General features: G+C 40.6%; 2 protein-coding genes across 8 annotated transcripts; both read right to left on the bottom strand.

The window, feature by feature from the left end:
- Positions 1–440: 440 nt before the first annotated feature.
- Positions 441–7318, bottom strand: hebp2 (heme binding protein 2). 6 transcript variants are annotated; one of them, XM_035422171.1, is made up of 5 exons: positions 7248–7318; positions 6592–6671; positions 6124–6259; positions 3376–3553; positions 441–1407 (listed from the first exon to the last, which is right to left on the bottom strand). In XM_035422171.1, exons 2-5 carry the CDS (start codon positions 6664–6666, stop codon positions 1224–1226), a joined length of 573 nt encoding a protein of 190 aa, XP_035278062.1. In that variant the 5' UTR covers positions 6667–6671; positions 7248–7318; the 3' UTR covers positions 441–1223. The 6 variants fall into 6 exon arrangements, with proteins under 6 accessions (XP_035278062.1, XP_035278060.1, XP_035278063.1 ...); XM_035422169.1 differs by having other exon boundaries at positions 7114–7254; XM_035422172.1 differs by lacking the exon at positions 7248–7318 and adding an exon at positions 7114–7247 and having other exon boundaries at positions 6592–6668.
- A 988-nt stretch (positions 7319–8306) lies between these two features.
- On the bottom strand, positions 8307–24877 carry kif25 (kinesin family member 25). 2 transcript variants are annotated; one of them, XM_035422156.1, is made up of 15 exons: positions 24713–24877; positions 24364–24429; positions 23779–23901; positions 23432–23570; positions 21475–21578; positions 15773–15861; positions 15498–15570; positions 15196–15263; positions 14925–14999; positions 14307–14450; positions 12802–12978; positions 12326–12480; positions 11543–11785; positions 10695–10850; positions 8307–10315 (listed from the first exon to the last, which is right to left on the bottom strand). In XM_035422156.1, exons 1-15 carry the CDS (start codon positions 24779–24781, stop codon positions 10158–10160), a joined length of 1839 nt encoding a protein of 612 aa, XP_035278047.1. In that variant the 5' UTR covers positions 24782–24877; the 3' UTR covers positions 8307–10157. The 2 variants fall into 2 exon arrangements, with proteins under 2 accessions (XP_035278047.1, XP_035278048.1); XM_035422157.1 differs by having other exon boundaries at positions 15498–15537.
- Between the last annotated feature and the right edge of the window lie 1853 nt (positions 24878–26730).

The raw sequence follows: 26730 nt of genomic DNA, 5'->3' as shown, positions 1-26730 counted from the left end.
CCCCGCGCCCGTACATCACCGCCGAGGCGACCCGCGGGGACATCGCTTACCGCCGCCTCGGCACAGCGACAGCCCCGTCTCCGTCTCCGGCCCGGCCCGATCCGCGGCTTATATAACTCCGCCCAAAACACCGGGGACGGGCTCTCCCTCTCCTCTAACCGCACTGAACAAAGGCTTTTTTAATAACACACTGATTAAAAAGGCTCTGGGAGTGATGCCACGGTGAATGACCTGCAACAAAAATAAAGAAGAGAACTCATAGATTCAAGATGAAGGCGCATGCACTGATGATCACGCAGATTGATTAGGAGTGAATTTACGGGCCGGTGATCTGAGCAATGGGTGAGATTTCCAACAAGGACTCCCAGTCTTCTGTGTAACTTACCTTTTCCTTATATTCATTTTAGTTACGTGATCCACTGTCAAAATACCACACAGACTTCATTTCAAATTAGTTTATTGAACATTTTAAAGCTGTTTAATCATTCTCATTCCGACACATTTACATCACAGACTTGAAGACTAGACATTAGGACACAATCCGTTAGGACAGGACTAGACATCCGTACAGACATTAGGAATAATTTTTACCCACAGAGTAGTCAATGTGTGGAATAGCCTCCCATGTCATGTAGTAGAGGCAGAAACTCTGGGGATTTTCAAGACTTGGCTTGATATAGTGTTGGATACTATCTAGCTTGTAGGTAATCAGAACAGTAATTTAGTCAGGAAAATGGCAGGCATCGTTGGGCTGAATGGCCTGTTCTCATCATTATGTTATGTTATTAAAAGTCCCTTTCATTAAAAGTTAGATTTTTTTCATTCATATTCACATTTTTAGTGTTCTGTAGGATGTTTATCTCAAGAAGGAAATGGATCAAACCGATCAGTTGACCAGTCATTTTACGCCCGTTAAACAAGAAAGCCGTGGAATGCACTTGAAATAACGATCATAATGTTAAGGATATGCAATGATCGCATTATTTGCAATAAATGTTTCTTGGCTAGTACATTTCACTTCCTAAACCTGTAACGATATCCTTGACCTTATAAAAAAAGCATTTGACATTTAGTAAACACAGTATTAAAAACTGTACTTGTTTTAACCCTTTAGCTGCAATGCTGGGGACATAAACACAAAAACACGAATGGTTAAGCACGCTCGGTAAAAGGCACTTGTGCTCACAAGCTCTACCTTGCTAGCCACGGTACTGGCAGTGTGGTCACGCGTCAGGCTTCTTGAAAAGCCACACTTCGTTGCGCCTGTTGGTCAGTTTGAAGGGGCTGTCGTAGCCTGCAGTGTAGTAGGGCTTCTCTTCGAACGCCAGCCCGTCTCTCTGCAGGCTCTCCACCAGCTGCAGCAGCTGCTCTCGGCTCTTCTGCTCGTTGGAGAAGCCCCCGTACGTCCTGAGGGAAAACGCGGGTGAGCGTTAAAACTGAGGCGTGTCCGAGTTCCGTCCTGCAGGGCTGCAGCGCCTGCCAGTTTCCCTGGTTTCCTTTCAGTCAGCAGCCAATTCAGGCCCTGGAAGCGAGGCGTGTGGACTCCATGCTCATCAGAGACTTCAAAACTCACCAAAAACCAGCAAATACTGCAGCCCTTCAGAACAATGCTGAGTGTCGTAAGTCCAAAGTTGTTAAGATACATTTTAAAGGGACTGTAGTAAATCATTAAAACAAATGCAAACATGAATACTGCTATCCTTGTTTTCAAATGTTGCAATAATTTTTCCAAGATGCACACAGGTCACAGTGTATGATTTTTGCAATACAGATATTTTTTAAAGAGTTAACAGTTACTTCCTAGAGACTTGATATTTTAGTTTTAGGGTTGCAGTGAAGGATGTTTTAGATATTTAGAGAGGATTCTGATGACCAGGCAGCTTTACAATGGCAGGTTTGTAGCATTCAGGAGTTTTTGTTCTAAAGAAAATAAACTTCAAGCAAATCCAAAGCAGCCTGTACAGAGACTTTATGTTTCTAGATATTCTCAGGAACCTCTGATTCACCATTTGGCCTGAAGGCTTAAATATATATTCCCAATGCAACCAGGCCCATAATTAGAAATGATAAAGGTCATTACTTTTATTACAATAAGATTTTATACTTTTAAAAATGTTTTACAGTATATGTACTAATACTTCTGTTGGCCATTTACAGATCAATTTACAGTTGTATCTGCTGATTTGTAGCTTGATGGCCTGCAAAGCAATAAATGTTTCCTGTTTGCTAAACCTCCTCCACAACCCACAGCACATTTACAGGAGATTACTGAGAGCACAGGGAGATCAAACTCCTTTCCAGGGTTTTAAAGCTTACCAGCACACCACTCGGCCACACTGATCAGTAAGTCAGAGATGCATCTTACCCTCTTTCTTAAAGACTTTTTGAGCATAATTTAATTACACAGCCAGACTCCATTTAAGCTCAGAACCTAAATAACAAGGCTGTTCAACTGCATAGCTAGAATGAGCACCTTCCAATTTTTTGCCTTCCAACTGAACCCCCATTCTTGTCCACTCAGCAAATGAGCTGTCATTTTAATAAGCCTCTTTTTGTGGAAGCAGGAGATTCTAGGAGATCAAACTGCCAAAACACTCTTGGTTGCCATACTCTGCTGGAGAAGTGGCAATTACATAACTTCCTCTGAATTGCTTTATTTTGTTGGAAAGGTCATTAACTATTCCAGGGGTGTCCAGTTTTTTCCAAAATGGGCTGGTTTGGGTGCAAGCTTTTGTTTTAGCTCAGCACTAATACACCTGATTCTACTTATCAAGGTCTTGATTGAAAACCATGATTAGTTAAATAGCTCTTTCTTCATGTTCTCAAGCATGCACTATGTTAAGACAGTGAATAATAAAACAACTAGGCAGCAAAGTAATGTCAGTCAACTAGCTAACTAATGCAAACTAATGTTAGACTAACATAAGTTCCTAATCTAACATTGGTTTGTAACTGGCTAGCACTGACTAAGTTATTCACTGCCAGTGATCAGATCAATAGTTAACATTATTCCCAGATCATATGTCATTTTCATGTTGTAATTTAATTGTTAGATGAACGTTCTATATTGTTTTCCTTTACCGCCCCTCACTGCAGAACAAGAAACTCAGGGGGAAGCACTGCAGTTCTAAGTAAGTTTCATGTGACTGGATAAATCTACACCACAGCACAGATACAGTACACCACTCAAACTGTGTCCACATGATCAACCTCAGGTACAAGACAATACAGAGATGGCTGGGACTAGCAAACACTTGGCAGCAACTGGCATGGCTTGCTGCTGTTGCTGTTTTTTTTAAATGGCAATGCCACAACTGGTGTAGGTTTTTCACGTGACAGACACTGACTGTCATGTCCACCACCGTCTTTGACTACCTCACAAACACGGTGTGCTTCCTGTCTTCGATGAACACTTCCGGGTCGGTGGGCTTGGGTGGGTCGGCCTGGTGCTGCTCTGGGATGTAGAAGGACACAGTGAAGTTGGTCTCACACGCGGGGCCAGCTCCAGGATCTACCAGGCAAGTCACCGGGGCAGTCATCTCCACCTTCTCCTCTAACACACACAAAGCAGGAGACATGAGTCACATCCTCTTTTTGGTATCATGTGTGCCTGTCTTTTTTGCACAGTAGGCGCTATACAACCCGCAATTCCCACTCAGCACTTTGAAAATGATGAATAAAGAATTGTTTTATTTGAGGAAAAACCTTTTAGTCAAGGGAGCTTCTTCAGACTGTGTACGAAGCTCCTTATGTAGCCTTAAGAAGGTAAGATGCTATTTTTTTGGTCAAGTAAAACATTTTTAGTAGTTTTGAGCCCTTTTTCTTTGTTTTACACTCTTTATGGTATTAAATCTCCTCTCATAATCCTCAATTTTCTGTAGACATATTTTCAAATCCAGACTTCTAAATTTAAATTGAACAATATAAGTCTGTGGTGCATTTCTTTACTCTAGACAAGCATCTAGATTACTGTAGCCTTACACGGGAACCAAGATAGATTGAATTCACTAAGGCATGGTCTTTACAACAACCTGCTCCTTTAACAAAGCACTGTTTGACTGTTCGGTTGGCCACAAATCTCATGAATTACAAAATAAAGGTATCACCCTCTTCATAGAGATCTTTATGGAGCTTGAAGGAAAGGCTTGAATATGAGCATTGACTCATATGGTAGCCTTGTCCAGTTTAACCAAGCAGACGACTGGTGTAAAATTTGAGCATTAGCCACATTACATCACTACCAACATTTTTTAAATCAGACTAGGCTAAATTATTGAAGTTATAGAATTATGAATACCTTGGGTTTACCTTGGCTAGGTTAATAAAAAGAATGTGTGACAGTAGGTGATGCTTTACAGCACAGGTATTCAGAAACATCTACAAACATCTGAAAGTATTGAAAATATCATTCATTTCACACTAGTATGGCAGGTATGCCATATATAGGGCCAAGTCACTTGAAACAATTTAGGAAACATTTGGTAGCATTGCTTTGGAATACAGCTTGTTTAATTTGTGTGAGGTAAGATAGCCAATATTGCTTCTTGTACCTTCTTGTACAATAACTTGGCGTCATTTTGATATCACTACTAAAATGCAGGCCTAGATTTTGCCACTCTGAGTGAATGACTTACAGACAGTGCTGTGTATGTGTGAGTAACTTGGCATTTTTGTACATTGAAAATGTGTTTTTCATCAAATAAAAACTATCCGGGCCAATTCAAATCCAAAAACATATACTAAACCTGAAATAATATCAATAATGATAAATAATATCAAAAAACCCAAGAAATAATTATCAGACATGATCCTGGTGCCCCGTGTTCATGCTGGTTTTTGTTAAAGCCAATTTCTTGATAACTTAAACGTTGTTTAAAAATATATTTTAAAGTTCATACATACATACTTTCTTGTATTTATTTTAATATGGCGCAGGTTTGGCTTGTTGCCATTTGTTACCATTTTACAAAAATGGTTTAGTGTCAGTGATCAGGTGTCCACACTTTCAGCAATTAGGACCCCACTGATTTCACCTGTCAGTCTGTAATCTATTCCAGGGGCTGCCCAACCCCGTTCCTGAAGATCTACTGTCCTGTAGGTTTTCATTTCAACTCAAATTAGATTTTCATTTCACTCCTAATTTGGCACACCTGATTCTAATTAGCAGCTCGATGAAATCTCTAGCCCCCGGTCCCAATTCACCTCCTAATCACTTTGCCTACACACTGACACTCAATTTGCACATTCCCAAGAGTTGCCATCTTGTACAAGGGTTGTCCCAGAACTGAGTGAGCCAAATTTCAGCAACGAGTAGCAAGTGTTGTCTTCAATGATGCAAATCTCAGATTAATGTACTGATAACACCAATCCAAATCATTATTTGTAATGCAAATGGAACTGTTCAAAGTAGCTCACTGTGCCCAACTGTTAAGTGATTTTCTTTTAATTAATGATTTATTATTAATAATAATTCATTCTTTGTAAATTCCAATCTATAAATTCTGATTTGTCAGAGCAGACCAAGGACATTCCACACACCTCCTGCTTTTTATGCTCCCTATCGCCTCGATACATAAGTAGCCCTTATGTACACTACACTTATAATTAAGCATAACTCAAAACAGGAGGAGAGTGATTAGGAGGTGAATTGGCACCAGGGGTACCTGCTGAATGAGGTGCACTTTGTTAGGATTGGAGTGAATGATAGATCTCGAGGAACATGGTTTGGCAGCCCTGATCTATTCCATTAAAAATGCAGCCTCTTTCTAAAGGAATCATTTGCCATAAAACACATACCAGAAAGCAGTGAAAGCGTGGATTAATCTAATTGATTGAATGTCCTAGGATATGAATATAGGGCATTTATTCTCCGGTGCATGCACGGCTATTTCTGACGTAACCAGGCCCTAAGAGCTTAATTCCTTCAATAGACACTTAGTGTCTAGTGTCTAATTAAGTAGAATTAACATCTCATTACAATTCAGAGGTGGCAATTATGGTTCAAATGAAAACCAGAATACGCAGCGGTTCCCCGGAACTGAGTTTGAAAATTTCTGGCATAGCCTCTCGGTGAGGAATCGGTGTTGCTGTGGAGACTGGTGGTTAGAGGACAGGGAAACTCACTGGGCTCATTGCTCCCCTGGATGTATTGGAAGAGGCGCTTGAAGCCAGTACTGAGAGCCGAATCATACTGCAGGCCAGTCACCCTGGTGCTCACCCACTTTGTTGTCTGATAAGTTCGGACCTCATAGTCTTGACTCTACAGGAGAAAGAGAGAAACATACAGCTCATAAGCAAAGGAACCTCCCAGTACAATCTAATGGCCAATTACAGGGCATTGGAGTCCTAAGGTAGTCACCTGAACAAAATGGCTGCCATCTATTCTGCATAATCACTGTTCAATGCCATAAGACCACAAACAGGTGTGCATTGTGATTATCATCACATTATTATTATTATTATGCAATTTATCAGATTCAATTGTGGATAGTAATACTCAAAGAAAACACACGATGGTATTGGCAAGTTACATTGCAAATCGCGTTTATTGATGCAAAAGTAATTAAATTACAGAGTGTCTAACCTACCAACCTTACTCTCCCCAAGTACGGATTTGGGTAGTTGAAGACCCGTTGAAAACAAAGCTTGTTGGACAGTTTTAAACATCCCTGCTGCAAAAAGAAACAATGCTATGTGACACCGACAGGTTGCATTCAACATTGATTATGACCGAGATAAAGTACATTAATGTACACTTACGCCACGATCGCTTGCTAGTAGGCCTAAATTTGTTTTGTAAACACTGCATGAAAAACCTACTCGCGAGTTGTTGCTAGCTATGTTAGCAATTTTATCTAACTTAGTAGGCTACTTTGCACATCACGAGTGCCGCAATCATTCAAATTGAGAAAAATTAACTAATATTTACCATTACCTGCCACTGGCTAGCTTGGTTGGAAATAAGTTACACTCAATGCGACGTACCTTGTAAATTACTCGCTACGAGTAGAAAGAACAACAATCTAGCTGACGTTAACGTTACGTGCATCCCCATCTTTTTCTCTAATTCCAGCATTACGGCAACACAGAAACACAGATGGCAAGCTTGCTTACTTCAGTTTCTAGGCTTCAGTCACCTCGTTTAGTAATATGTATTAAAACAACAAAAAACTACCAAATAGCCTGCAGTCTGTTATATATTACACTCCTCGGTTACAAAATACATTCGAACGTCACGTCATACATACGTCAGAGTTATGGAACCACTGAACATGAGGCCAGAGAGACTCAAATAAATATCTTTGACGAGGCTGACATACGACCATAGATAAGCAACAAGACTCGCAGATTCGTTAAGTCAATGCGAAGGGAAGCCAGTTTTCTCCATTTGTTCAAAAATAAATTCAGCACTAATTCAGAATTAATAAATGACACGTTTTTCCCACGCAAAAATGGCGCATACCAAAAAGTTAAAGTTGGGAAGAATAACGAAAGATCGAAAGACATCTTTTGCCGAAAAGTGTATTAATCAAACGTTGAACATTAATTTTTAAACGTTCGATTAATTAACCACAGAAAAGAGGAACCAGAGTAAGCTACTTTCTGTTTTGTGGCATGGTTTCTCATAATTATGATTTAGCATCTCATATGAGCACCTGCTCATAGGTAAGAGAAACGTTCTCATAATTGACTTAGTATCTCATAATAATGATTCAAAAGTTAGGAGTTTATCATAGATGTGATGCCATTTCATTATGTAATTATGAGATAATTATATGAAAATATCTCGCTTCTTGCAAAAAAAATGATGTGCTTGATTTTTTAATGCGTGGTGATGGGACAATCGTAATAGGAATACATTAATAAATACCCACGCCAACATTTAAGCAGAACCCGGGGATTACGCGGGAAAAAATAGAGTTAGCTGAAAGGCAAGCTAATCAACAAGTTACCCATTCTATTTGTTAGGCGTGTAAAAAATATCATGAGCAAATTAATTCAGTTATTCAATTCGGCGTCAACTTCTTGAGCTAACGTGAACTACTTCATAGGCCTACGCACCGTGAGAAAAGCACCGTGTAACCCTGTCTTGTAATATAAAACTTTGACTAATGGTCAATTTGCATATTTCTGTATATATTCTTTGTCATTTGTAAGAATGCAAGAAACAAATACATACATTTTTGCAATTACAGAACATTAGGTACAGATTAGGTGCAATGAAATCCCGGCCAATTTGTAATCATGTTCAGTACACTGTGTGTGCGTGTGTTACAATGGTAAGAAAGAACAGTTTGCCATTATGCCACACATTGAAAAGCCTACTTGTTTATTGTATTAAAGACAGAAATATGAAAACAACCTATACAGTGTTCTTTTAATTTGGCGATATTTCACTAGCTTTATTTACAATGTGCAGTATTTAGCCTAAACCAGCAACATCCTCATAGGTAACCAAACGGTTGTAGGATAAAATCCTGACTAGGGCACAGCTGTTACTTCCTTGAGTGAGGTTCTTTGTCTGAACCTCTCCAGACCTTGGTAGAAGGAATGCAGCTTATGGATGGAATGAAAAATGTAAGCAATAAAAATCACTCCACAAAAGGGCATATGCTAAGAAAATTAATAAACTCAAAACATTTTTTTTTTTGTCCAAGATAGTGATGTTTCAAAGATCTACAATGTATCTACCCCCTCAACAATACACATAATACTAAAGCCATTCAATAATTATTACACAACAGAGGGCTCAGTTCAGCTCAAGGGCTCAAGACAGCATGTAGGGAAGATGTGAGTACGCACAGCTGAAAATAGTATACTGTTCAGTGAAAACAGTGCATCAGAAGACTTAAAGGCTTGACAACTGCAGTGCATTGTGGGGTTTTTTGTACAGCATATACGTATATAGAGAGCCTAACTGCTATATGGCATCTCTAAGTCTAATTTTGGCTATGTTCATCCAGACCTGAAAGTATTTTTAAGCAAAAGTTAATGCCAATTCTTAAATGATAAAATTTTTCTCCTAATGTACTGTTCATAAACGAAGGTTGGTGCAAATCTCAATTACTCAAAGCTGCTGCCAATAACCCACATACTATTCCTGAGGGGCAATATAAATTCAGCCATAGTTAAATGGAAGAAAATACAGGTATTTTAAATAACGGACACCTGAGCTAAGCGCATATGTACTGCATTTGGATATTTTTAATCTGACCAGACTAGTCAGTCATTTGGTTTCATAGGTATTTGCTGAGAATCTGCACTTTAAGCACATTTTAATTATTTGATTACAAATCAAAAATTGTGGAGTACAGAGCCAAATCGAGAAAAAGTGTTGGCCACACATTACGGAGGGCAGTGAATTAGCATTCATTTCAGTTTTTTGTAGTAATAGCTGATGACAGCCATATATAAAATGGTTAGTCCTCCCAGTAATGTTGTCAGCAAATCTAAGGCTATGATCACACTGCAGGCCTTAGTGTTCCATACCTAGTTATTGCGAGATCCGATTTTTATATATTTTCAGCTGTTCACATTAATTTTTTTACTGTGACCTATCCAATACAATTGAGAACTGATTGCTCCCCTGAAATGACCCGTATGCGCAAACTGACAATAACAAAAGATGTCACACCTGACCTGCCCACACATTAGCCTATGTTGCAGAAATAAACAACAAAACGGAAGTCAACAAATTTATGTAAATTTTAAAGTTGATGTTGAGGACTCATTTAATTATTAAATGAGTCCATTTAATAATTACAAAACAGATAGTTCCGGTCCTGGATGCTGATTGGTCAATACAGTGTTTCAGCCGTGCTAAAATACATGATATAAAACAGCTATGGCACGAGACACCTGTTCACCTAACTGTGCAGACTATAATAGCACTGCGCACCTTTAACATGGACCGTTGACAGTAGCTGTTCTGAAAAAACAGATCTGTGTCACACAGAGGGAAAAAATCTGATTTGGCCTACTTCTACCTGCAGTGTGAACGTAGCCTAAGGGTCTGTTGCATTTGGTTTCATATGTCTTTTAAACTGCGCATGGCTTATTGTCTGCTATTTGTGGTTTCAGAGGGGAGGGAAAAAAAGAAACATCTACAAGGTCGTAGTATACATCATGGATGCACATAGCGCATTGGCCACTGGGACTTAAACTCGTTTAATCTTGAGGGCTGCGTTCTTCCTCCGCGCAGGCTCTCTCTGCACCTGCCGGGCCCTGGTCCCGAAGCCCAGGGACTGCAGTGACTCCGCCAGGAACCTCTGCGTGGGGGAGACGCACAGCATCACCAGCAGCTTGGCATCTCCTCCTGGAGCATGGTGGCGAGAGGAAAAAAAGGAGAGGTGAGGGAACAGTGGTGCTCCTCTAACCCAGGACGGGCAACCCTGGTCCTGCAGGCTTCTGCCAATAATGCTACAGCTGACCAGCTGTGTAAACCAATGAACAGTGTTCAGCTGCCACTCAAGAACTTATCAATAAATGTAGCCAATGACACAGCGGGTCCCCGGGACTGAGGTTAGGAACTACTGCTAAATACCAGATATAGCTAGTTCTCCTCAATTAGGCAATTTAGGAGAGTAATTAGGCTATTTCATCACCGTCATTTAAAATTGTGGATGCATGTACTCTTCGTTCTCCACACCCTCTCTTGGAGAATGCTCATGGCAGGGGCCTGCGGTGAGCTTTACCGATAGAGTCCTGCAGCAGATGCGTCAGCTTGCTGTTCCTGTAGGGCACGTGAGGACGCTGCTCGGCCAGCGCGCCCAGAACGTCCGACAGAGCCGAGAGGCTGCGATTGATGCAGGACGTCTCCCACAGGGCAGCTCCAGTCACCCCCGACATACCTGCAACACGAACCCCCATGTCACCATGCTACAAACATGCTGCAAAAACTACATTTTACATGAACTCAAAATCACACACAAACACCCAAATGTAATATAATAAACAAATGTAGCACAACAACCTGCAGATAGAGACTCAGTAACGCTGACAAATACAGCAGAACAGCCTGCTTATACACATGCACTGGTCCTACACATTATAGCAGGGATCTCAAACTCAAATCCCACAGGGCTGGAGTGGCTGGCAGTTTTAGTGCATTTCAGCACTTAATGGCTTAATGTAAGTCACTGACTGACTAAAGAGTCCACACACCTGCATTCCAATGGACTGCATTTATATAGCGCTTTTATCCAAAGCGCTTTACAATTGATGCTTCTCATTCGCCAGAGCAGTTAGGGGTTAGGGGTTAGGTGTCTTGCTCAAGGACACTTCGACATGCCCAGGGCGGGCCTGACTTCACTATTGATTAAAATTAAATCACAGAAACCTGTAGAAACTGTGGCATTCCGGGACTGGAGTTTGAGATCTCAGCCTTACAGCCATTCTTTGTGTATTGTACTGTTAGATCAGAAATGCACTTACTGCTCACTTGTGAATAATTTCATGTGAATATCACAGCAGACAGAAGTAAACCTAAAATCAAAGGGTTATTTTTTCTCTGGTTTTAATTCGGCTTCAACACCAAACTCACCCACGCATTCGCTGCCGGCCAGGTCCACCAATTGCAGCTTGGTCCTGATGGGGGCCTGGGCGATGCTCGGCCTGGGGGAGGGGTACGGCGAGTGGCAGGGGGAGTGGCAGGGGGAGGAGGCGGGGCTTGCCGACTGCTCGTCCAGCCTGCGGCGGCCGGAGGCGGCCCTACGGCAGCGGGGGCTCCACCACTCCTTCTGGTGCGATCGCTGGACGTCCTTCCGGGCGCTCTGCAGCCTACGAGCTGCACGCCACCAAAGATGGTGGAGCAAAAGACAAGATGGAAACTTGCAAGTCAGTGAATGGTGTCCCCATGCTGAAATGACACTAGACCATCAGGGGAACTTACCGGACTTGCATCAGCACTAAACATTCCTAATAATGTACTTACATGAACACTCCAGCGAAACACAGGTTTTAAGTGAGCTAGCTAGCAAGCGAGTTTATTAAACAGTCTATTTGTAAGTCTAATAAAAAAGTGTAGCAGTTATTCAATCCAGGAAGGTAACTTCCCAAACAGGTGTCAAATCTAGTTCATAAACACATAAACCATGAGCATTGTGGAGACTTGTGCTGGTATATCTTACATACGAAACAGCCAAATTTTCATTTTCATCAGAATATTGTCTTATTACATTATGTAATTATATGTAAATTTACATATTGGCATTTAAAAGGGAGCTCCAATACAGTGTGACGTGCACAGCATACACACAGGTTTAGGAAACGCATGGTGGTGTGATGCAGTCTCATGTAATGGCTGAAAGAAGGAGGCCAGTCTCACCCAGCGCCAGGGCATTGGGGCTCTTGGAGGTGACGGTGAGCGTGACGATGAGGTGGGAGCGGGAGGAGTCTCTGTGGACCAGGGTAGGGCTGCGGGCTCTGAGCCTGAGCACGGCGCTGAGCACCTGCATCACATCCGCTGAGCTGCACACCAACCTAACACATACGACAGTCACATCCACATGTGCTTAACACATACAGCAGTCACATCCACATGTGCTTAACACATACGGCAGTCACATCCACATGTGCTTAACACATACAGCAGTCACATACACAGGTACATGATATATACAGCAGAGTTGCATCCACACCAACCTAACACTGACTCACACACACAAACACACACACACAAAGTCACATTTGTACCAACCTAGCATGCACGTGCGCACACACACACACAAACGCACACTCACACACAGAGCAATCAACCCAACCAAACCCAGTATGGGAGAGCAGGCTGGGTTGGGAACTCACTCGTAGGTGAGAGCAGGCACCTCACTGGTGCCCGTGCTGGTGGTGATCACGTCCCTCTTCACCCCCGCGGCCCCGCCTTCGCCGTCTTTGGACAGGAGGTCGAACACCTCGTTGTTGTACACCTCCACCACCGACACCTCCACTGTGTAGCTCTCAGCCGGCTTCTCTGAGATCAACCTGCCGGACACAGGTCAAGGCACAGAGCACAGTGAGCATGTCTGTCTGTCTACTGTTAGCGCAAGGATTGGCTAGGGGAAAGCAATGCCTCCCTACAGTCGACAGATGTGCAAAGTGTGTGGTCTGGTCTATGAGCTGAGAATGGTGAGAGATGCAGTCTGGTGTGTCAGCTGGAGAGAGGCACAGCATACAGTCTGATGTATCAGCTGAGAGAGGCACAGCATACAGTCTGGTGTATCAGCTGAGAGAGGCACAGCATGCAGTCTGGTGTATCAGTTGAGAGAGGCACAGCATGCAGTCTGGTGTATCAGGTGAGAGAGGCACAGCATACAGTCTGGTGTATCAGCTGAGAGAGGCACAGCATGCAGTCTGGTGTATCAGGTGAGAGAGACACAGCATACAGTCTGGTGTATCAGGTGAGAGAGGCACAGCATGCAGTCTGGTGCATCAGCTGAGAGAGGCACAGCATACAGTCTGGTGTATCAGGTGAGAGAGGCACAGCATGCAGTCTGGTGTATCAGCTGAGAGAGGCACAGCATACAGTCTGGTGTATCAGCTGAGAGAGGCACAGCATGCAGTCTGGTGTATCAGCTATGAGAGGCACAGCATGCAGTCTGGTGTATCAGCTGAGAGAGGCACAGCATGCAGTCTGGTGTATCAGCTGAGAGAGGCACAGCATGCAGTCTGGTGTATCAGCTGAGAGAGGCACAGCATGCAGTCTGGTATATCAGCTGAGAGAGGCACAGCATGCAGTCTGGTATATCAGCTGAGAGAGGCACAGCATGCAGTCTGGTGTATTAGCTGAGAGAGGCACAGCATGCAGTCTGGTGTATCAGCTGAGAGAGGCACAGCATGCAGTCTGGTATATCAGCTGAGAGAGGCACAGCATGCAGTCTGGTATATCAGCTGAGAGAGGCACAGCATGCAGTCTGGTGTATCAGCTGAGAGAGGCACAGCATACAGTCTGGTGTATCAGGTGAGAGAGGCACAGCATGCAGTCTGGTGTATCAGCTGAGGGAGGCACAGCATGCAGTCTGGTGCATCAGCTGAGGGAGGCACAGCATGCAGTCTGGTGTATCAGCTGAGGGAGGCACAGCATGCAGTCTGGTGCATCAGCTGAGAGAGGCACAGCATGCAGTCTGGTGTATCAGCTGAGAGAGACACAGCATACGGTCTGGTGTATCAGCTGAGAGAGGTACAGAATACAGTCTGGTGTATCAGGTGAGAGAGGCACAGCCTGCAGTCTGGTGTATCAGCTGAGAGAGGCACAGAGCATGCGGTCGGCTTTATTAACTGAGAAAGGAGCTGAGCATGCAGTCAGCATATACCTGAAGAGCTCTGCAGCTGATTTGGGGATGATACCCTGTAGTGGGGTTCCCTCAGGTCCCATGAGGTCCTCAGTCTGAGATCCGATCATCGTGTGTGTCTTCCCACTGCCCGTCTGACCATATGCCATAATACACACATTGTACCTGTGCAAACAAAATAAGTAAGGACAGACCACTGGAGACCTGTTTATTGCCAGCTGTCCTCGATTTGAGTGTGGATTCCCACCTCCTGCCTAGTTCAGGGATCTCAAACTCTGGTCCTGGAGGGTCAGAGTGTCTGTAGGTTTTTGTGGTTTCCTTTCAATCAGTAGCAAATTTGACCCAGGAAACCAGGTGTGTACAACTGCACTGTAGCCAATCAATGACGGAAATTAAGCCTTAAGCTGTGAAATATTACAAAAACCATCTGGCACTGTGGCTCTCCAGGACTATAATTTGTTGATCCTGTTACATCTCCTTGACATATTCCGTAGGTTCCATCCACCCCTCTCTTGTGTAATGCACCTTATTGCTACAATCAAAAATACAGTCATTTATATGACATGACTGTCTGCATGTATAAACTCTATGTTAATAACATTAGCAAGCTGAGAGCTGATGGTGGTTTTCTTGACGTACCCATCCAGCAGAGAGGTCAACAGCGGCTTCACTTCATCAGAAACATTTTCTTGGGAGTCCTCCGGACCATGTACCCTGCAAATCAAATACCCCATGGTGACACACAAGTTCCTCCCACTTTACAATGGAGCTGGATCAAAATACTTCTATTGTCATCCAGTGTCACTGACATTAATAGGGATACAACTGCTTTCCTTTCGTAAAAAAAAAAAAGTATAAATATTTCGGTAGTCCCTGTAACCAAGGATCAATATTAACACTATCAATGTACCTCTCAAACTCGAACATTTTGCTCATCGCTGAGGCCCCAGATTTGGAACAGTTCACAAGAACAGAGTCCTGAAATAGTCAATAACCAAGAAAAGATTAATTCATCACGCTGCTCCTATATTCAACATTAAACAAGCATTTAATAAGAACTGGTTCTTTAAAAAGCATGTTGGGATAGCAGTAGATTTCTTCATACAGCTAATGAAATGTTCTGAATTGTAATAAGAATCACACAGTGATCAACACAGGAAACATGAAAGACAAGTATTCAGTCGGTGCCATTGTAATACAGTACATACTTACATCATTGACTGCGTGTACAACCTCCTCTGATAATGTGGAACTAGGTAGAACAACAGGAGTGAGTACAGCTTCTCTAACCATTCAACAAATATAGAAAGGACCATTTATTCAGATATGAAATTAGAAAATAAAGCATGTTATCATGGTAACCAAAAGTCATATGTAACTGAAAATTACTGGTATAAATGTACAATGTAAAACAGATGTGAAATGTACTCTTTCCCACATCTGTTAAATCTACTGAGTGCAGAAAGCCAGATATCTGCTGTATTTACCCAGTCCCTGAGGCTGACTGTCCTGGTGCACTGTCAAAGGGCAGAACTGGACGCACCCGACAGTGAACTCTGATGTTCCCCCTCAGCTCCTGGTGAGAAGGAGATGAAGGAAAGATAGACAGTTCACAGACCAAAGCTTACAGTCTAATGAAAACGCACAGACCAAAGAAAGCTCATCGATCAAAGAAGGCTTGTAGACCAAAAAAAGCTTGTAGACTAAAGAAAGCTCACAGACTGCAAAAAACTCCCAGCCTCACAGATGAATGAAAGCTCACAGCCTCACAGACCAATTGGAAAAAATAGCAATGTCAACAAATCATATCCGTTTCATATCCATTTCTAAGCATCTAGGGTACACAACATCCCTATTGCCAATGTTAAAATCTCAACTTCGGCTTCTAGTGCAATGTAGCAGGGAGGAAAGTGGCCTCTCATCCTCCCCAAGCCTCAATAAGAAAACATTCAAATGTAACAGAGAGAGAAGCTTGCTATAAGATAGCTGTGCAAATGTATATATTTTTTCAATTGTAGATTTTTTTAATTTTAGTTTTTTAATTGAAGGTAGTAGGGCAAGAAGATGTAGTTATTTTTGTTATTCATTGTTTGAAAAGGTTAGCGAAAGAATGTATTTGACACTGGCTAACGTCTAATATGGACTAGCATCTAATTTTAACTAGCAAGCTAACTATGTTAGCTAGCTAATAACACTTTACTGGTCAGGGCTTTTGTTTTTTCATCCTTTACAGATTACGTGTCCCAATACTCGAAAAATGTATCCGTCTTTCCTCCACTACCACCTCGTCTCCTTCAAGCCCCGGAAACCAATCTCCCTCCCTCTAATGTCCCAAAATATGAGGAGACAAGCGAAGCAGCTTCAAACTCAGGTCCTCGTCTCCTCCTGGCAAAGGATACATGGATGTACCCTACCATGGAAGTCTTTTCACATTTGACATGTGACATCATCATGCTCATGCCTACAAAGTTTGAAAGACCATTCCACAGTATCTGACACAATCCAAACTTTAGAAAGCGGAAAATGGCAGAAAACCTGACTTTCCCAATACGGCAAATTTGCATGTGGTTCAGTAGGCTATTATTACAGACAGCATCCTAGATTAGATTATCTACAATGGATAACAAAATGTCAGTTAGTTTTGTGGCTCTAATCCAATAGTCAAATTCAGCCATTTAAAATAGAGCAGCAGGTTTTTTATTTGCTTGCATGCATGTTGCTTTTGAACATGACTAAATATAAATAACTACCCCAGATGCCACTATATCAGTATGCAAATAGTATGTGTGAATGAATCCTTTCCAAAGGATGTATTTATTGCCAACAAATAATTTGATTATTTGGTTACCATGGGAAATAATTGTTTTTAAATGCGAATACTGAATATTAGGAAACAATAACTCAGATAATATGAAGCGACAGATTAGTTTCACTAACCTGCAGACATGTTTCTGAATTAAATGCTATGAAATGGCAATAGAATGTAGGCTGTCACTGTATAACTATGAGGTCAATTAGAGCTCTGCATGTTCAGACATTGGGCAAATCAGGATTCTGGAATTACAGTAAACGGTTATGTTTGTGTGTGCTGAGATCTAATGTTGCTGATTACATATGAACTAGTGTCTCGATGCTAACCGCAATGCCAGGTTCATGTTTGTACAGGCTACTATACATGCAACAACTTGTACTTGAAACTTACAATCTATTTTGCTATTGATTGGGTATGGGACTGTTTGTGGGTTTAGCAAAACATAACGCTTACGATAGGTCTATTTAATCATAGATGACATCGACTTTGATGACGGAGAACCAGATAAGCTGTCCCCATTTTCTTCAAGCCTCCTTGTTCTCTCCACTCTTTCCTCCACTCACCTCCTCCCCTCCTTTCCTCCACATACTTCTGGGTAAGAGACAAGTGGTAGTGGGGGAATGGAGGAAAGGAAGTGAGCAGTGAAAAGTAACGGGACGCACCCATTGAGAATGGGAGACCATTCGATCACCACCTGAAGCAACAGGAAGACATGCCATTCAAATGTAGTTTTATAGGCCATTAGCAAATACATTTTGTGTTCTTGAGTTTTTTGTTATTTTTTTGTGTCCCAATTTTAGAGATTTTTTGTGTCCTTTAATTGCTCTACAGCTGCAAACTGCATGTATTGGTATTTTTATTTTTATATATTTAGATTAAGATCTTAGTATCTTTACAATGTCTTCTGAATACCTAATGAAACATTTGCATTTCTTGAATCTACAGTTTAACTCATTATTATGCACGTATAGTCAATTTTGTAATTATGTACGTCAGTCATCTTGGAATTTTGTAATGAAATTAAGATTGAAGATTTAATAGCGGAACAATTAGCTTATCAACTTTTAGAGGTTATTTTAGGGGTGATTTTCACATGCCCCCCCCCCCCCTGGACCCCCGTCTTTTCGCAAAATGGCACTCACGCACAATTATTGAACAAAAATATTCCTGTAGAGAGAATCCAGAAATAATGTTGACCCATTTTTATTAGGCTTTCTCCTCCTCTGATTGCAGAGCCCCTGACTCATATTTTTAATCTCACAATTCTCTCAGATGTCATCCCTAAAGTATGGAAAGCTGCGCATGTGCTACCACTGTAATCTAATCTAATCTAATCTAATATAATCTAATCTAAACTAATCACTCCATAAGGGTGGTGATCCTAGTGACCTTAATAATTATTGCTCTATTTCTAAACTGTACTGCTTGGCTAAAGTTCTAGAATCCCTTGTGAACAAGCAGCTTAAAGCCTTTCTCGCTAGGTACTCCATTCTGAGCAATCACCAGCCAGGATTCAGAGCTAATCATAGTACAATTTCTGCTACAACTCTTGCGTTAAATGACATAGTGACCTCTCTAGATAATGGGCAACATTGTGCTTCTCTTTTTGTGTGTCTGTCAGCATTTACATCACTGGGGACTGTACTCATCATTGCGTGCTGTAAGGTGAGCTGGCCCTCTCTGTCTCAGGGAAGAGATCAACATTGGTTCTTGTTTTCATATAAAGCACTTCTCCAAAAGCTACCTCCTTATATTTAATCTCTTATTGACTGGAGAGCTGGAGCCTATCAGACTCGTTCTCAGGACTGGCTGATTCTCCATGTGTCGCAGGTGGACTCAGAACTGGGTGAAATTGCATTTAGATACAGTGCTCCTCACGCCTGGAATGAGTTACAGTGTGCATTAAAGCTGAACTTTGATTACCATGGGCCAATTCAGGACCCTGATCAAGAAACTGGACAGCTTTGAATGTGAATGTTCTGACTGAATTGAACTGTGAGATTGTTTTTATTTTATTATTATTATTATTATTATTATTATTATTATTATTATTATTATTCTTGTTTTTGTTATTATTTATGTATTTATAATTTTGTTCATTTTTATATAGTCATTTTATCTCTTGTTACTTTAGCTTTGTCTGTTGTCTGTTTTTTTTCTCTTTTGTAATCAGAGTTCCATTGAAAAAGAGACCCAGTGTCGCAATGTGATTCACCAGTACAAATAAAGGTTCAATGCCCTCCCCTGTTTCCACATCCACCAGCTGCCACTGAAACTAAATAACTGGTGGATGCAAGGTAGGGATGTGACGGTATGAAATTTTCACGGTATGATAATTGTACTACTCAATATCACGATTTTCGGTATATCATGGTATCAGGTTTTAAGCTAAAAAAAAAAAAATCACACAGTTTACAACTCTATATGTTTATTTATGGCTCTGCAGATTGTTGTTTTGATTAATTGCAAAGTTGCTGTGGAATATATATTGCCCCGAATAAATACTACTGCTTGATTGGATCCCCGCCGTTCGATTTCCATTTAATGCTGCATGATTAATGAACAGAAAGTTACCAAGTTGGCTAAATTAGCACCAACGTTTCCCTGCTGTTCCCGACTACGGTCTGAAACACTGCCAAAGAGGTGGTGGCATTAACCCCTAGGACTCTAAATGGTTTTTGGCCATTTTTCACTACCTTCGTTTTTTTGGTTTTTTACATGGTAATTAAGAAGAAGCCCCAAGTAGACTATTACATACCAGTTTTATTAGAAGTCTCTTGGCAACCCAAATCTACCAAAAAATTCTACTTCTATGAGTTAGATAATCAAAAATAGCAGTTCAAAGCAAAAAAATTCATTTGCGTTTTATGAAAAAAAAAGTTTTTTGTAATGTATTTCCAAAAGTACATGTCTCACCACAATAAAAACATCCTGCAATGTCAGTCCAGGGTGTATGTAGTACCCACACCAAATATCATGTCAATTGAACTTGCCATTGCTTTGCAATGTGGCGTTATGTACATGAAGAGCCTGGTGCCTGAGAATTGCACCAGAAAGGACACTAGACCTAAAAATGTTGATAGAAATATGTTTTTATTCCAAAAGCTCAATTGAAATACAATATATATAACTAATGCCCAAGAACTATATACTATAAATAAAATTTTATTTTTATTTATGGTATAATTTTTTGTTTTTGTACAACAGTAAATTACAAAGAAAACAAAAATATTACTTTATTATTACTATATTATTTTCACTGCTGTTGGAGTTACGGGGGAGCAGAGAATGCAGAGAATGCACATTTCAGAGCGCCTCAGAGACAGATAGAATAATAATACATATTTCAAATAATAAATACGACATTGAAAGAAAACGAAATTTCAACTCGCCATCCCTGCTACCTGCGTGCTGTGTGCAGAGTACCGTATTATTTATTTAGACACTGGCAGACTACAGCATAAATTGCATCTTTTGTTTATATTCAATATTAGTAATTGCAGCGAGAAACTGCAGCTGTAGACACAAAAAGGTTTGTTACATTATGGTAGCAACAGAACGATGCGGATTATATATATATTTACCGTCATTGTTTTATTATACCAGCGTGTTTTTGCACGTTTGCAGAGAAAGGAAAATCCTATCAATAAAAATGGTTTAGCAATTTCTCAGCATAATGACGGATTCAAAGACTAAACGAACTCACCCGATACTGTCTTCAAATGGATCCATGCCAAAGAAAAGTACTTATTCACCCTCTCAAACTAACAAAGTTTAGCATGAACTGTGGCATAGTCCTCCATTGCTCTCTGACGCTCCCCAAATGCGGGCGTGATTTGTTGACATAGTTAAAGCACCATAGATTGCACCTGAATGGCTAAAGATACATGCCACTCAAAGTTCAGACCCTCCCCACATTGATAAAATAAAGAAAAACGAGTCAGCTTCGGAAATTACGGAGATCTTCGTTGATGATGAATTGTAGTGAATTATGAAGCCAAAAGGTGCCATCCAGATCCATAAGGTTAAATGACACTAGCAGACACCCCAGGTCAAGTATTATATTATTTAATATGGGTTATTTAGATATTTTATTAGGGTAATGGTTGAAAAAAAATTCCACACATGAAAATAGCTTTTGTCACGTGATTTACTATTACGGTATTACGTTTATGATAGTACTATTTCATATTTGAATTTTACAGTATACCGTCATTCCGGTATACCGTCACATCCCTAGTACAAGGTATGAGGTGGGTATAAGTGCATTTGATTTATCAAAGTATCAGCCAGTAATATTGGCAAACGGATAGATGTATTTGACACACACTTCTCACCAGAGCATTATTGAGTGAAATCAGAGAAAGAGGCACTCACAACCAGAGCATTGTGGAGAAGCTTCCTCCTCAACCTCTCTGCCTTGCACCTCTCCTTCTCTTCCTGTAGGGAGTGCTGCAGAGCATCCACTTGAGCCTGCAAGGCTGAATCCAAAAATTATTCTTTTTCACACGCCACTTTCTAGCAGACAAAAAATAGAGTGGATGCCTAGAAAAGATGGCGTTGCCATACAGTGTGCCAAGATTCCTTTAATAAGACATTAAGACATTTAATACCAGTATTAATCCAATAGCAACTAAAAAATAATCAGGCTATGCTGTCTTATAAAATATGCTATTATTGAGTAACTGAAGAGGGACTAGTGTGCCAAAGTTTCTTCTGTTTAATTTTTAAAATATTTGTTGCACCTGGGTGTACTTGACTGTCAGGTGTGCACACAACAATTTTACCATTTTTAAAGATTTTTTAAACAACTGGTCATGGTCGTGAGGAAATTCAGTGACATCTTTCATCCACATTTCCAACAAGACTGCCATTACCAATTCATATAAGAGCACTGGAACTCAATGACATTCACTCAAACAATTAGCCTTGTCAGTCAAGTAATCTCATTGGAAACCATTATCGTTACAAAAAAGGAACTCAAAGAAACAAATTGTCAACATGATCAAATCGTTGTCAGGAGTGGCAGTAGCGGCCATGTTACGAAGTCCATGCACGCAGCCGCTTGGCCTCTGTCAGACAGGCGCTGACACCAAAGAGGCGGAGTTAACCTCGCAGAGATAGATAAGAGTGGTCAGTTCTGTGGGAAGCTCGTAACCATGGCGTTCAGGTGACGCAGAGGATATTTGACCTTGCTGTACTAACTGACGCTAGCTTTCTGAGGACAGGGGGGATTATCCCTGGAACAGGCAGGCTAGTATTTGCCTACAAGAAAGCACACCAAAACCACTGTGAGCTGCAGCTTCTATGTCGAGGCTAAGGAAACCTACGATTATTTTCATCATGCGATACTGGCACACTTGAGCTCCTGAAGGTATAGAAACTGGGACCGTATCGGGTGCTTTTAACCAAGTCCCAGTTATTCTGTGCCAACTCTTTTAGATGCCTAATGCTAACCAACAAAAATGTAGTGACCCAGTAAATTAAAGTTAATAGGATCCTGTGTGAACTGTGAAGCCAAAAGCCACTAAACAAATCAGGTCTCCAGAATCCATTCAAAAGGCTGTTAGAAGCTGTTCATTCCACTTTGCTTTCTGGTAAACTCCTGAAGCCTGGGCCAAGGAAAGAAATACAATAGGGTGGCAGACAGGAGAACAGCTAAATCCACAGAGTGACAAATTGCCCTATAGGAGAATAGCTAATGATGCATTCACATGGATCAGGGTAGATGGCAAAACTGAACTTTTGGGACAAACAGGGAAAAAAAGGCAGGACAGCACAGCAGCAAATAAAATATACGTTGCTATAGTGATGTGGCTTGCTGGTTGTCTTATAATACAGGCCATTTCCGACATTTTTGTTAATTTCATTAAGTACAACGGTAAAAAGTAAGATCTTTTTCAACTTCAATAGCAAGTGCCATCTGTCGTTGCAATCGATGGCATTCTTTGCCATCCTGACCAATTCTTACCATTGTGCCCTCGTCCAGTAAAATGTCAACCGGTTTGCCGTCTACTGTGATTTATGTGAACGCAGCATTAATGCATGCAGAGTGACCGATTGCTCTGCAGGAGGGCAGCTGACTTCATACAGTGGCAGGTTCCTCTACAGGAAAACATGAGCACATGCTAATGACATGCAGTGACAGAACATACAGATTTCTTTAAATTCGCCAGTAACAGTTCAAAACGGAAAAAAAAGATGATGTAGCCACACAACAAGCATTAACACAAGCACAAGTTCACAAAGATTTCATCTTTTCAGGACTTCAACAGGACACAAAATCGCACAGATGTTTTTCCTGTGTAGGACAAATTGAGAAAGAGACACTCACCCTGTATTTCGCCCGCGTCTCCCTGAGGGGCACAGCTGGCAGCGCCAACTCTCATCTGGAGCTCCCTGCTGTGCTCCTCCAGCTCAGTGGCACAGCTCACATACACGGCAGACACATCACGTAGATCCTGCTTCAGCACCTGCAAAAGGGCAAAGCCACATATTAAATTAAATAGTCCTTATTAAATGTAGCACTCCATGTTTATGTGAGAGCATGTAAAAGGCACAGTGCAAGAAACTTCGTCTTGAGGCATCCCGCTCTCCATTTATTACGCAGGAAATGGTTGGATGGCCAAATCTGTACCGCAGTGCACTTGTGCAGCACAATGTAATTGTTCTGTCTCCCACCTGGACTTCAGAGAGAAGCTTAGCTAGAGCAGTTTGTGTGCTTTCCTGCACATGTTTCTGGTGCTGGTGGTGCTTCTGGGCTTGAAGAATGTCTTCATTATCTCTGCGAAGTTTGCCCAGACACTATGGAGGTGAAGAGAGGGAGCTAAAACAAGCACTGGCAAAGCATTTGGAAAATACACATGCTAATGTATATCAGCACAATTGCAAATCGACTAATTTATAAGAGTCTACAATCTAGGCTACTAAACAATTTATGCACAATATTCCATCTATGGAATTAATAATTAACAGGCATTATAAAAATTACTTTGTCTTTTTTTGTTGTTGCATTCTTTAAAATTTACTCCTCATCTCCAATTACATTTGACCTAATTCAGAAAGTAGTTAAGCTAAATCAGGTGAAACTGGCAGACATCTGTTCAGATCCCAGAAAATAAGTACATTATCTTCCCAGACAGTCAGGCCATCTGTCAAACCAAATTCTTCAACGTTCTCTGGTTGCACTGAGATCTAATGACTGTTCTGATAATTTATATCAGCATATTTAAATACAGGTTACTGAGGTAAAATTAAGCTTCTCACCTCCGCAAGTCTCAGGTGGAGGAGAGCATTTTCAGTCTCCAGCTCCAAAATACGTTCCTCTTTACTCTGAAATTAGACGAAAACAAACTCAAGAAGATGCTGGACAGGACAATACCGAGTGGTCGACATCGGCTACTGACAACAAACCATTACTAAAATTAGTGAATTCACTCGCTCCGAGTTTTTCGATTCAGTTCCCCATACAAACCTATTTCTACAGCAAAGACATTTCCTCCCCCGTCATGTAATTTCTAATTAGCCAGCTAGCCAGCAGCTCTCTTAGCCTAGGTTGACAATATTGGCTTGCTAAGCCAATAAAGTTAGATAGTCTAGCTAGTTGGTAACTTACCCGAAGTTTGTGTTCAAGTAAATGTACCTGGTGAGCAAAAATTTGGTCTCGGTTTATAAATAATGGCATTTTGAGAAATTATAAGAAGCAGAAAACAAATTTCATCCAACCAAGACCAAATGACCCGTTAGCCTTCTGCTGTTTACTAATCCTCTTTCACACGGTAGATGCTGTCAAAATGAGCGTGTAGCTACGTAATTAGTCACGCATCGTTGTCTATGGGAACGCGCGATATGATTGGTTTCGTGTTTTTTGATTTTATTTGGAAAAATAAAGAACACAAACTGAAGAAAACTATTTTCCAATCGCCGATCAGAAGGGGGCCTTGAAGTCTCGGACTTAAAATATTAATGACACTTTTTTAATTAACTGGATTAAAAGATGAATGCAAAATAGGGTAGACTAAAATGTAGCCTAATTACTGCCCTGCAAAATTACCCCCATGAGCAAACTCTGCTTCTGTCCCTGTCCACACAGAATGTGGGTCGGGGTGGGATTTGGTCGAGCTATTTTGTTTATACTTGATATAGCCAACTAGTTGATAATGAAGGTAACATAATGTATAATCTTTTTATGGAATTACATAACTTCTCTATACCTTTCAAAGAATATGATTGTGTTAGCAAAGCAAGCTTACAATTGATTATTGATCAACTGATCCTTTCCATAAAACCTCCTGTCCAAGAAAAAAATACAGTATTAAAATAATATAATCAGTCAATCTTTCTAAGCTAAAAAGAAGTGTATACCTCAGGGCCAATTCTTTTGGAATGCATGCTTGATGAAATCAACTGCCACAAAACTTGGTTATTCCCATACAAACTCTGTACCTTGAACAAAGTAAAAGAATCCATTTAAAAATTCTACACACTATCTACATATGTAATCACACTTTAGCTAAATACTAAGATATTGAAGATGTACGTGCATGCTTTTGTGACATTGCAGAGGAAACAATTGAACACATTTCATGAGTGTAAAGTAATGTCCTGTGATATGGTCTATTTTTATAGTCAATTCTTTGTGTATGTTAACATTAAAAGGCATAATTTGCTACTACAAAAATGATGAAAAGGTTGCTGAAATGTTAAAAAATGTTCTCATTTTGAATGGAAAATTTTATATACGTAAATTCACGAAATCTGGACCTATATGCTTTTTCTTTTTAATGGAAGTTAGACAACTCATTAAGTCACTTTTACAAGTGATTTACAATAAAAAGAATCATTTACTGTTAGATGACTTTGGAAAAATATTCAACAGAACCCCTTTGAAGTTCCCTTTTGTCACTACCTCCCTTGTCACTAGAACTGTGTTCTATTTATTTGGTTTATCACTTTTTTCTTCTTGTATAAATCCATTATATTTGTATGCTTCCGTGTTCTTACATTCGCTGTAAAATGCAAAGATTCAGGTTGAAACTTTAATTTAAAAAAAAGGTTTTGTGATGGAGAGCAGATGGGTGTTAGCGATAAGCCTGATCTATTTTATTTTCGTTTGAGGCTTTGGCAAATGCAAACATTTCACAAATATTATGGTTGTTATGGGTCTAAAAGTTGGAATAAACCTGAAATCCTAATTTAAAATTGGTTTCCTTGTTCAATGGGCTTACTATATGTTCTTGTTTGCATGTTTAGTCAGATACTCAAAACTTTTCTCTATTTTTACACTGAAGTGGAATAAAATCTAGTCTAGTGAGCAAGGAGGTTTATAGGACCTTTAAACCTACATGATACAAATGTGTGCATAGCAAGGATGACTTTTAAAGAAAATTGGGAAAATTTACAGCAAACCTAACCTGAAATTTGGTTTTTGTTTCCTGACCCTCTCTAGATTGCTAGAAAATCACCAGGGGATTTTGTGGTACATTCTAAGCTCAAGATTATCAACAGTATCTACAGGCATGTAGCACCTGACTTGAATGTTGTAATTGAAATTCTACCCAGCATCTACCCAGAACATTATTTGTATAGAACATGTCATACAAAGCAATAAATTCTGCACAGCTAAACTGAATA

Source organism: Anguilla anguilla, chromosome 6 (assembly GCF_013347855.1).
Source record: "Anguilla anguilla isolate fAngAng1 chromosome 6, fAngAng1.pri, whole genome shotgun sequence".
NCBI lineage: Eukaryota > Metazoa > Chordata > Actinopteri > Anguilliformes > Anguillidae > Anguilla > Anguilla anguilla.
The sequence above is the reverse complement of the archived record's forward strand: the minus strand, read 5'-3'. Positions and strand labels throughout refer to the sequence as shown.

What these genes read in the sequence shown, in the direction of transcription:
- hebp2 (XM_035422167.1), bottom strand. Translation starts at nt 7,075, where the DNA reads ATGCTGGAATTAGAGAAAAAGATGGGGATGCACGTAACGTTAACGTCA. An exon ending in CGTAGCGAGTAATTTACAAG is followed by an intron (nt 6,672 to 6,984) that starts GTACGTCGCATT and finishes TTCTTTTTGCAG; the next exon opens with CAGGGATGTTTAAAACTGTC. An exon ending in CCAGGGGAGCAATGAGCCCA is followed by an intron (nt 3,554 to 6,123) that starts GTGAGTTTCCCT and finishes TGTGTGTGTTAG; the next exon opens with AGGAGAAGGTGGAGATGACT.
- kif25 (XM_035422156.1), bottom strand. Translation starts at nt 24,781, where the DNA reads ATGCCATTATTTATAAACCGAGACCAAATTTTTGCTCACCAGGTACAT. An exon ending in TTCTCCACAATGCTCTGGTT is followed by an intron (nt 15,862 to 21,474) that starts GTGAGTGCCTCT and finishes CCTTCTCACCAG; the next exon opens with GAGCTGAGGGGGAACATCAG. An exon ending in AAAATGTTCGAGTTTGAGAG is followed by an intron (nt 15,000 to 15,195) that starts GTACATTGATAG and finishes TTTGATTTGCAG; the next exon opens with GGTACATGGTCCGGAGGACT.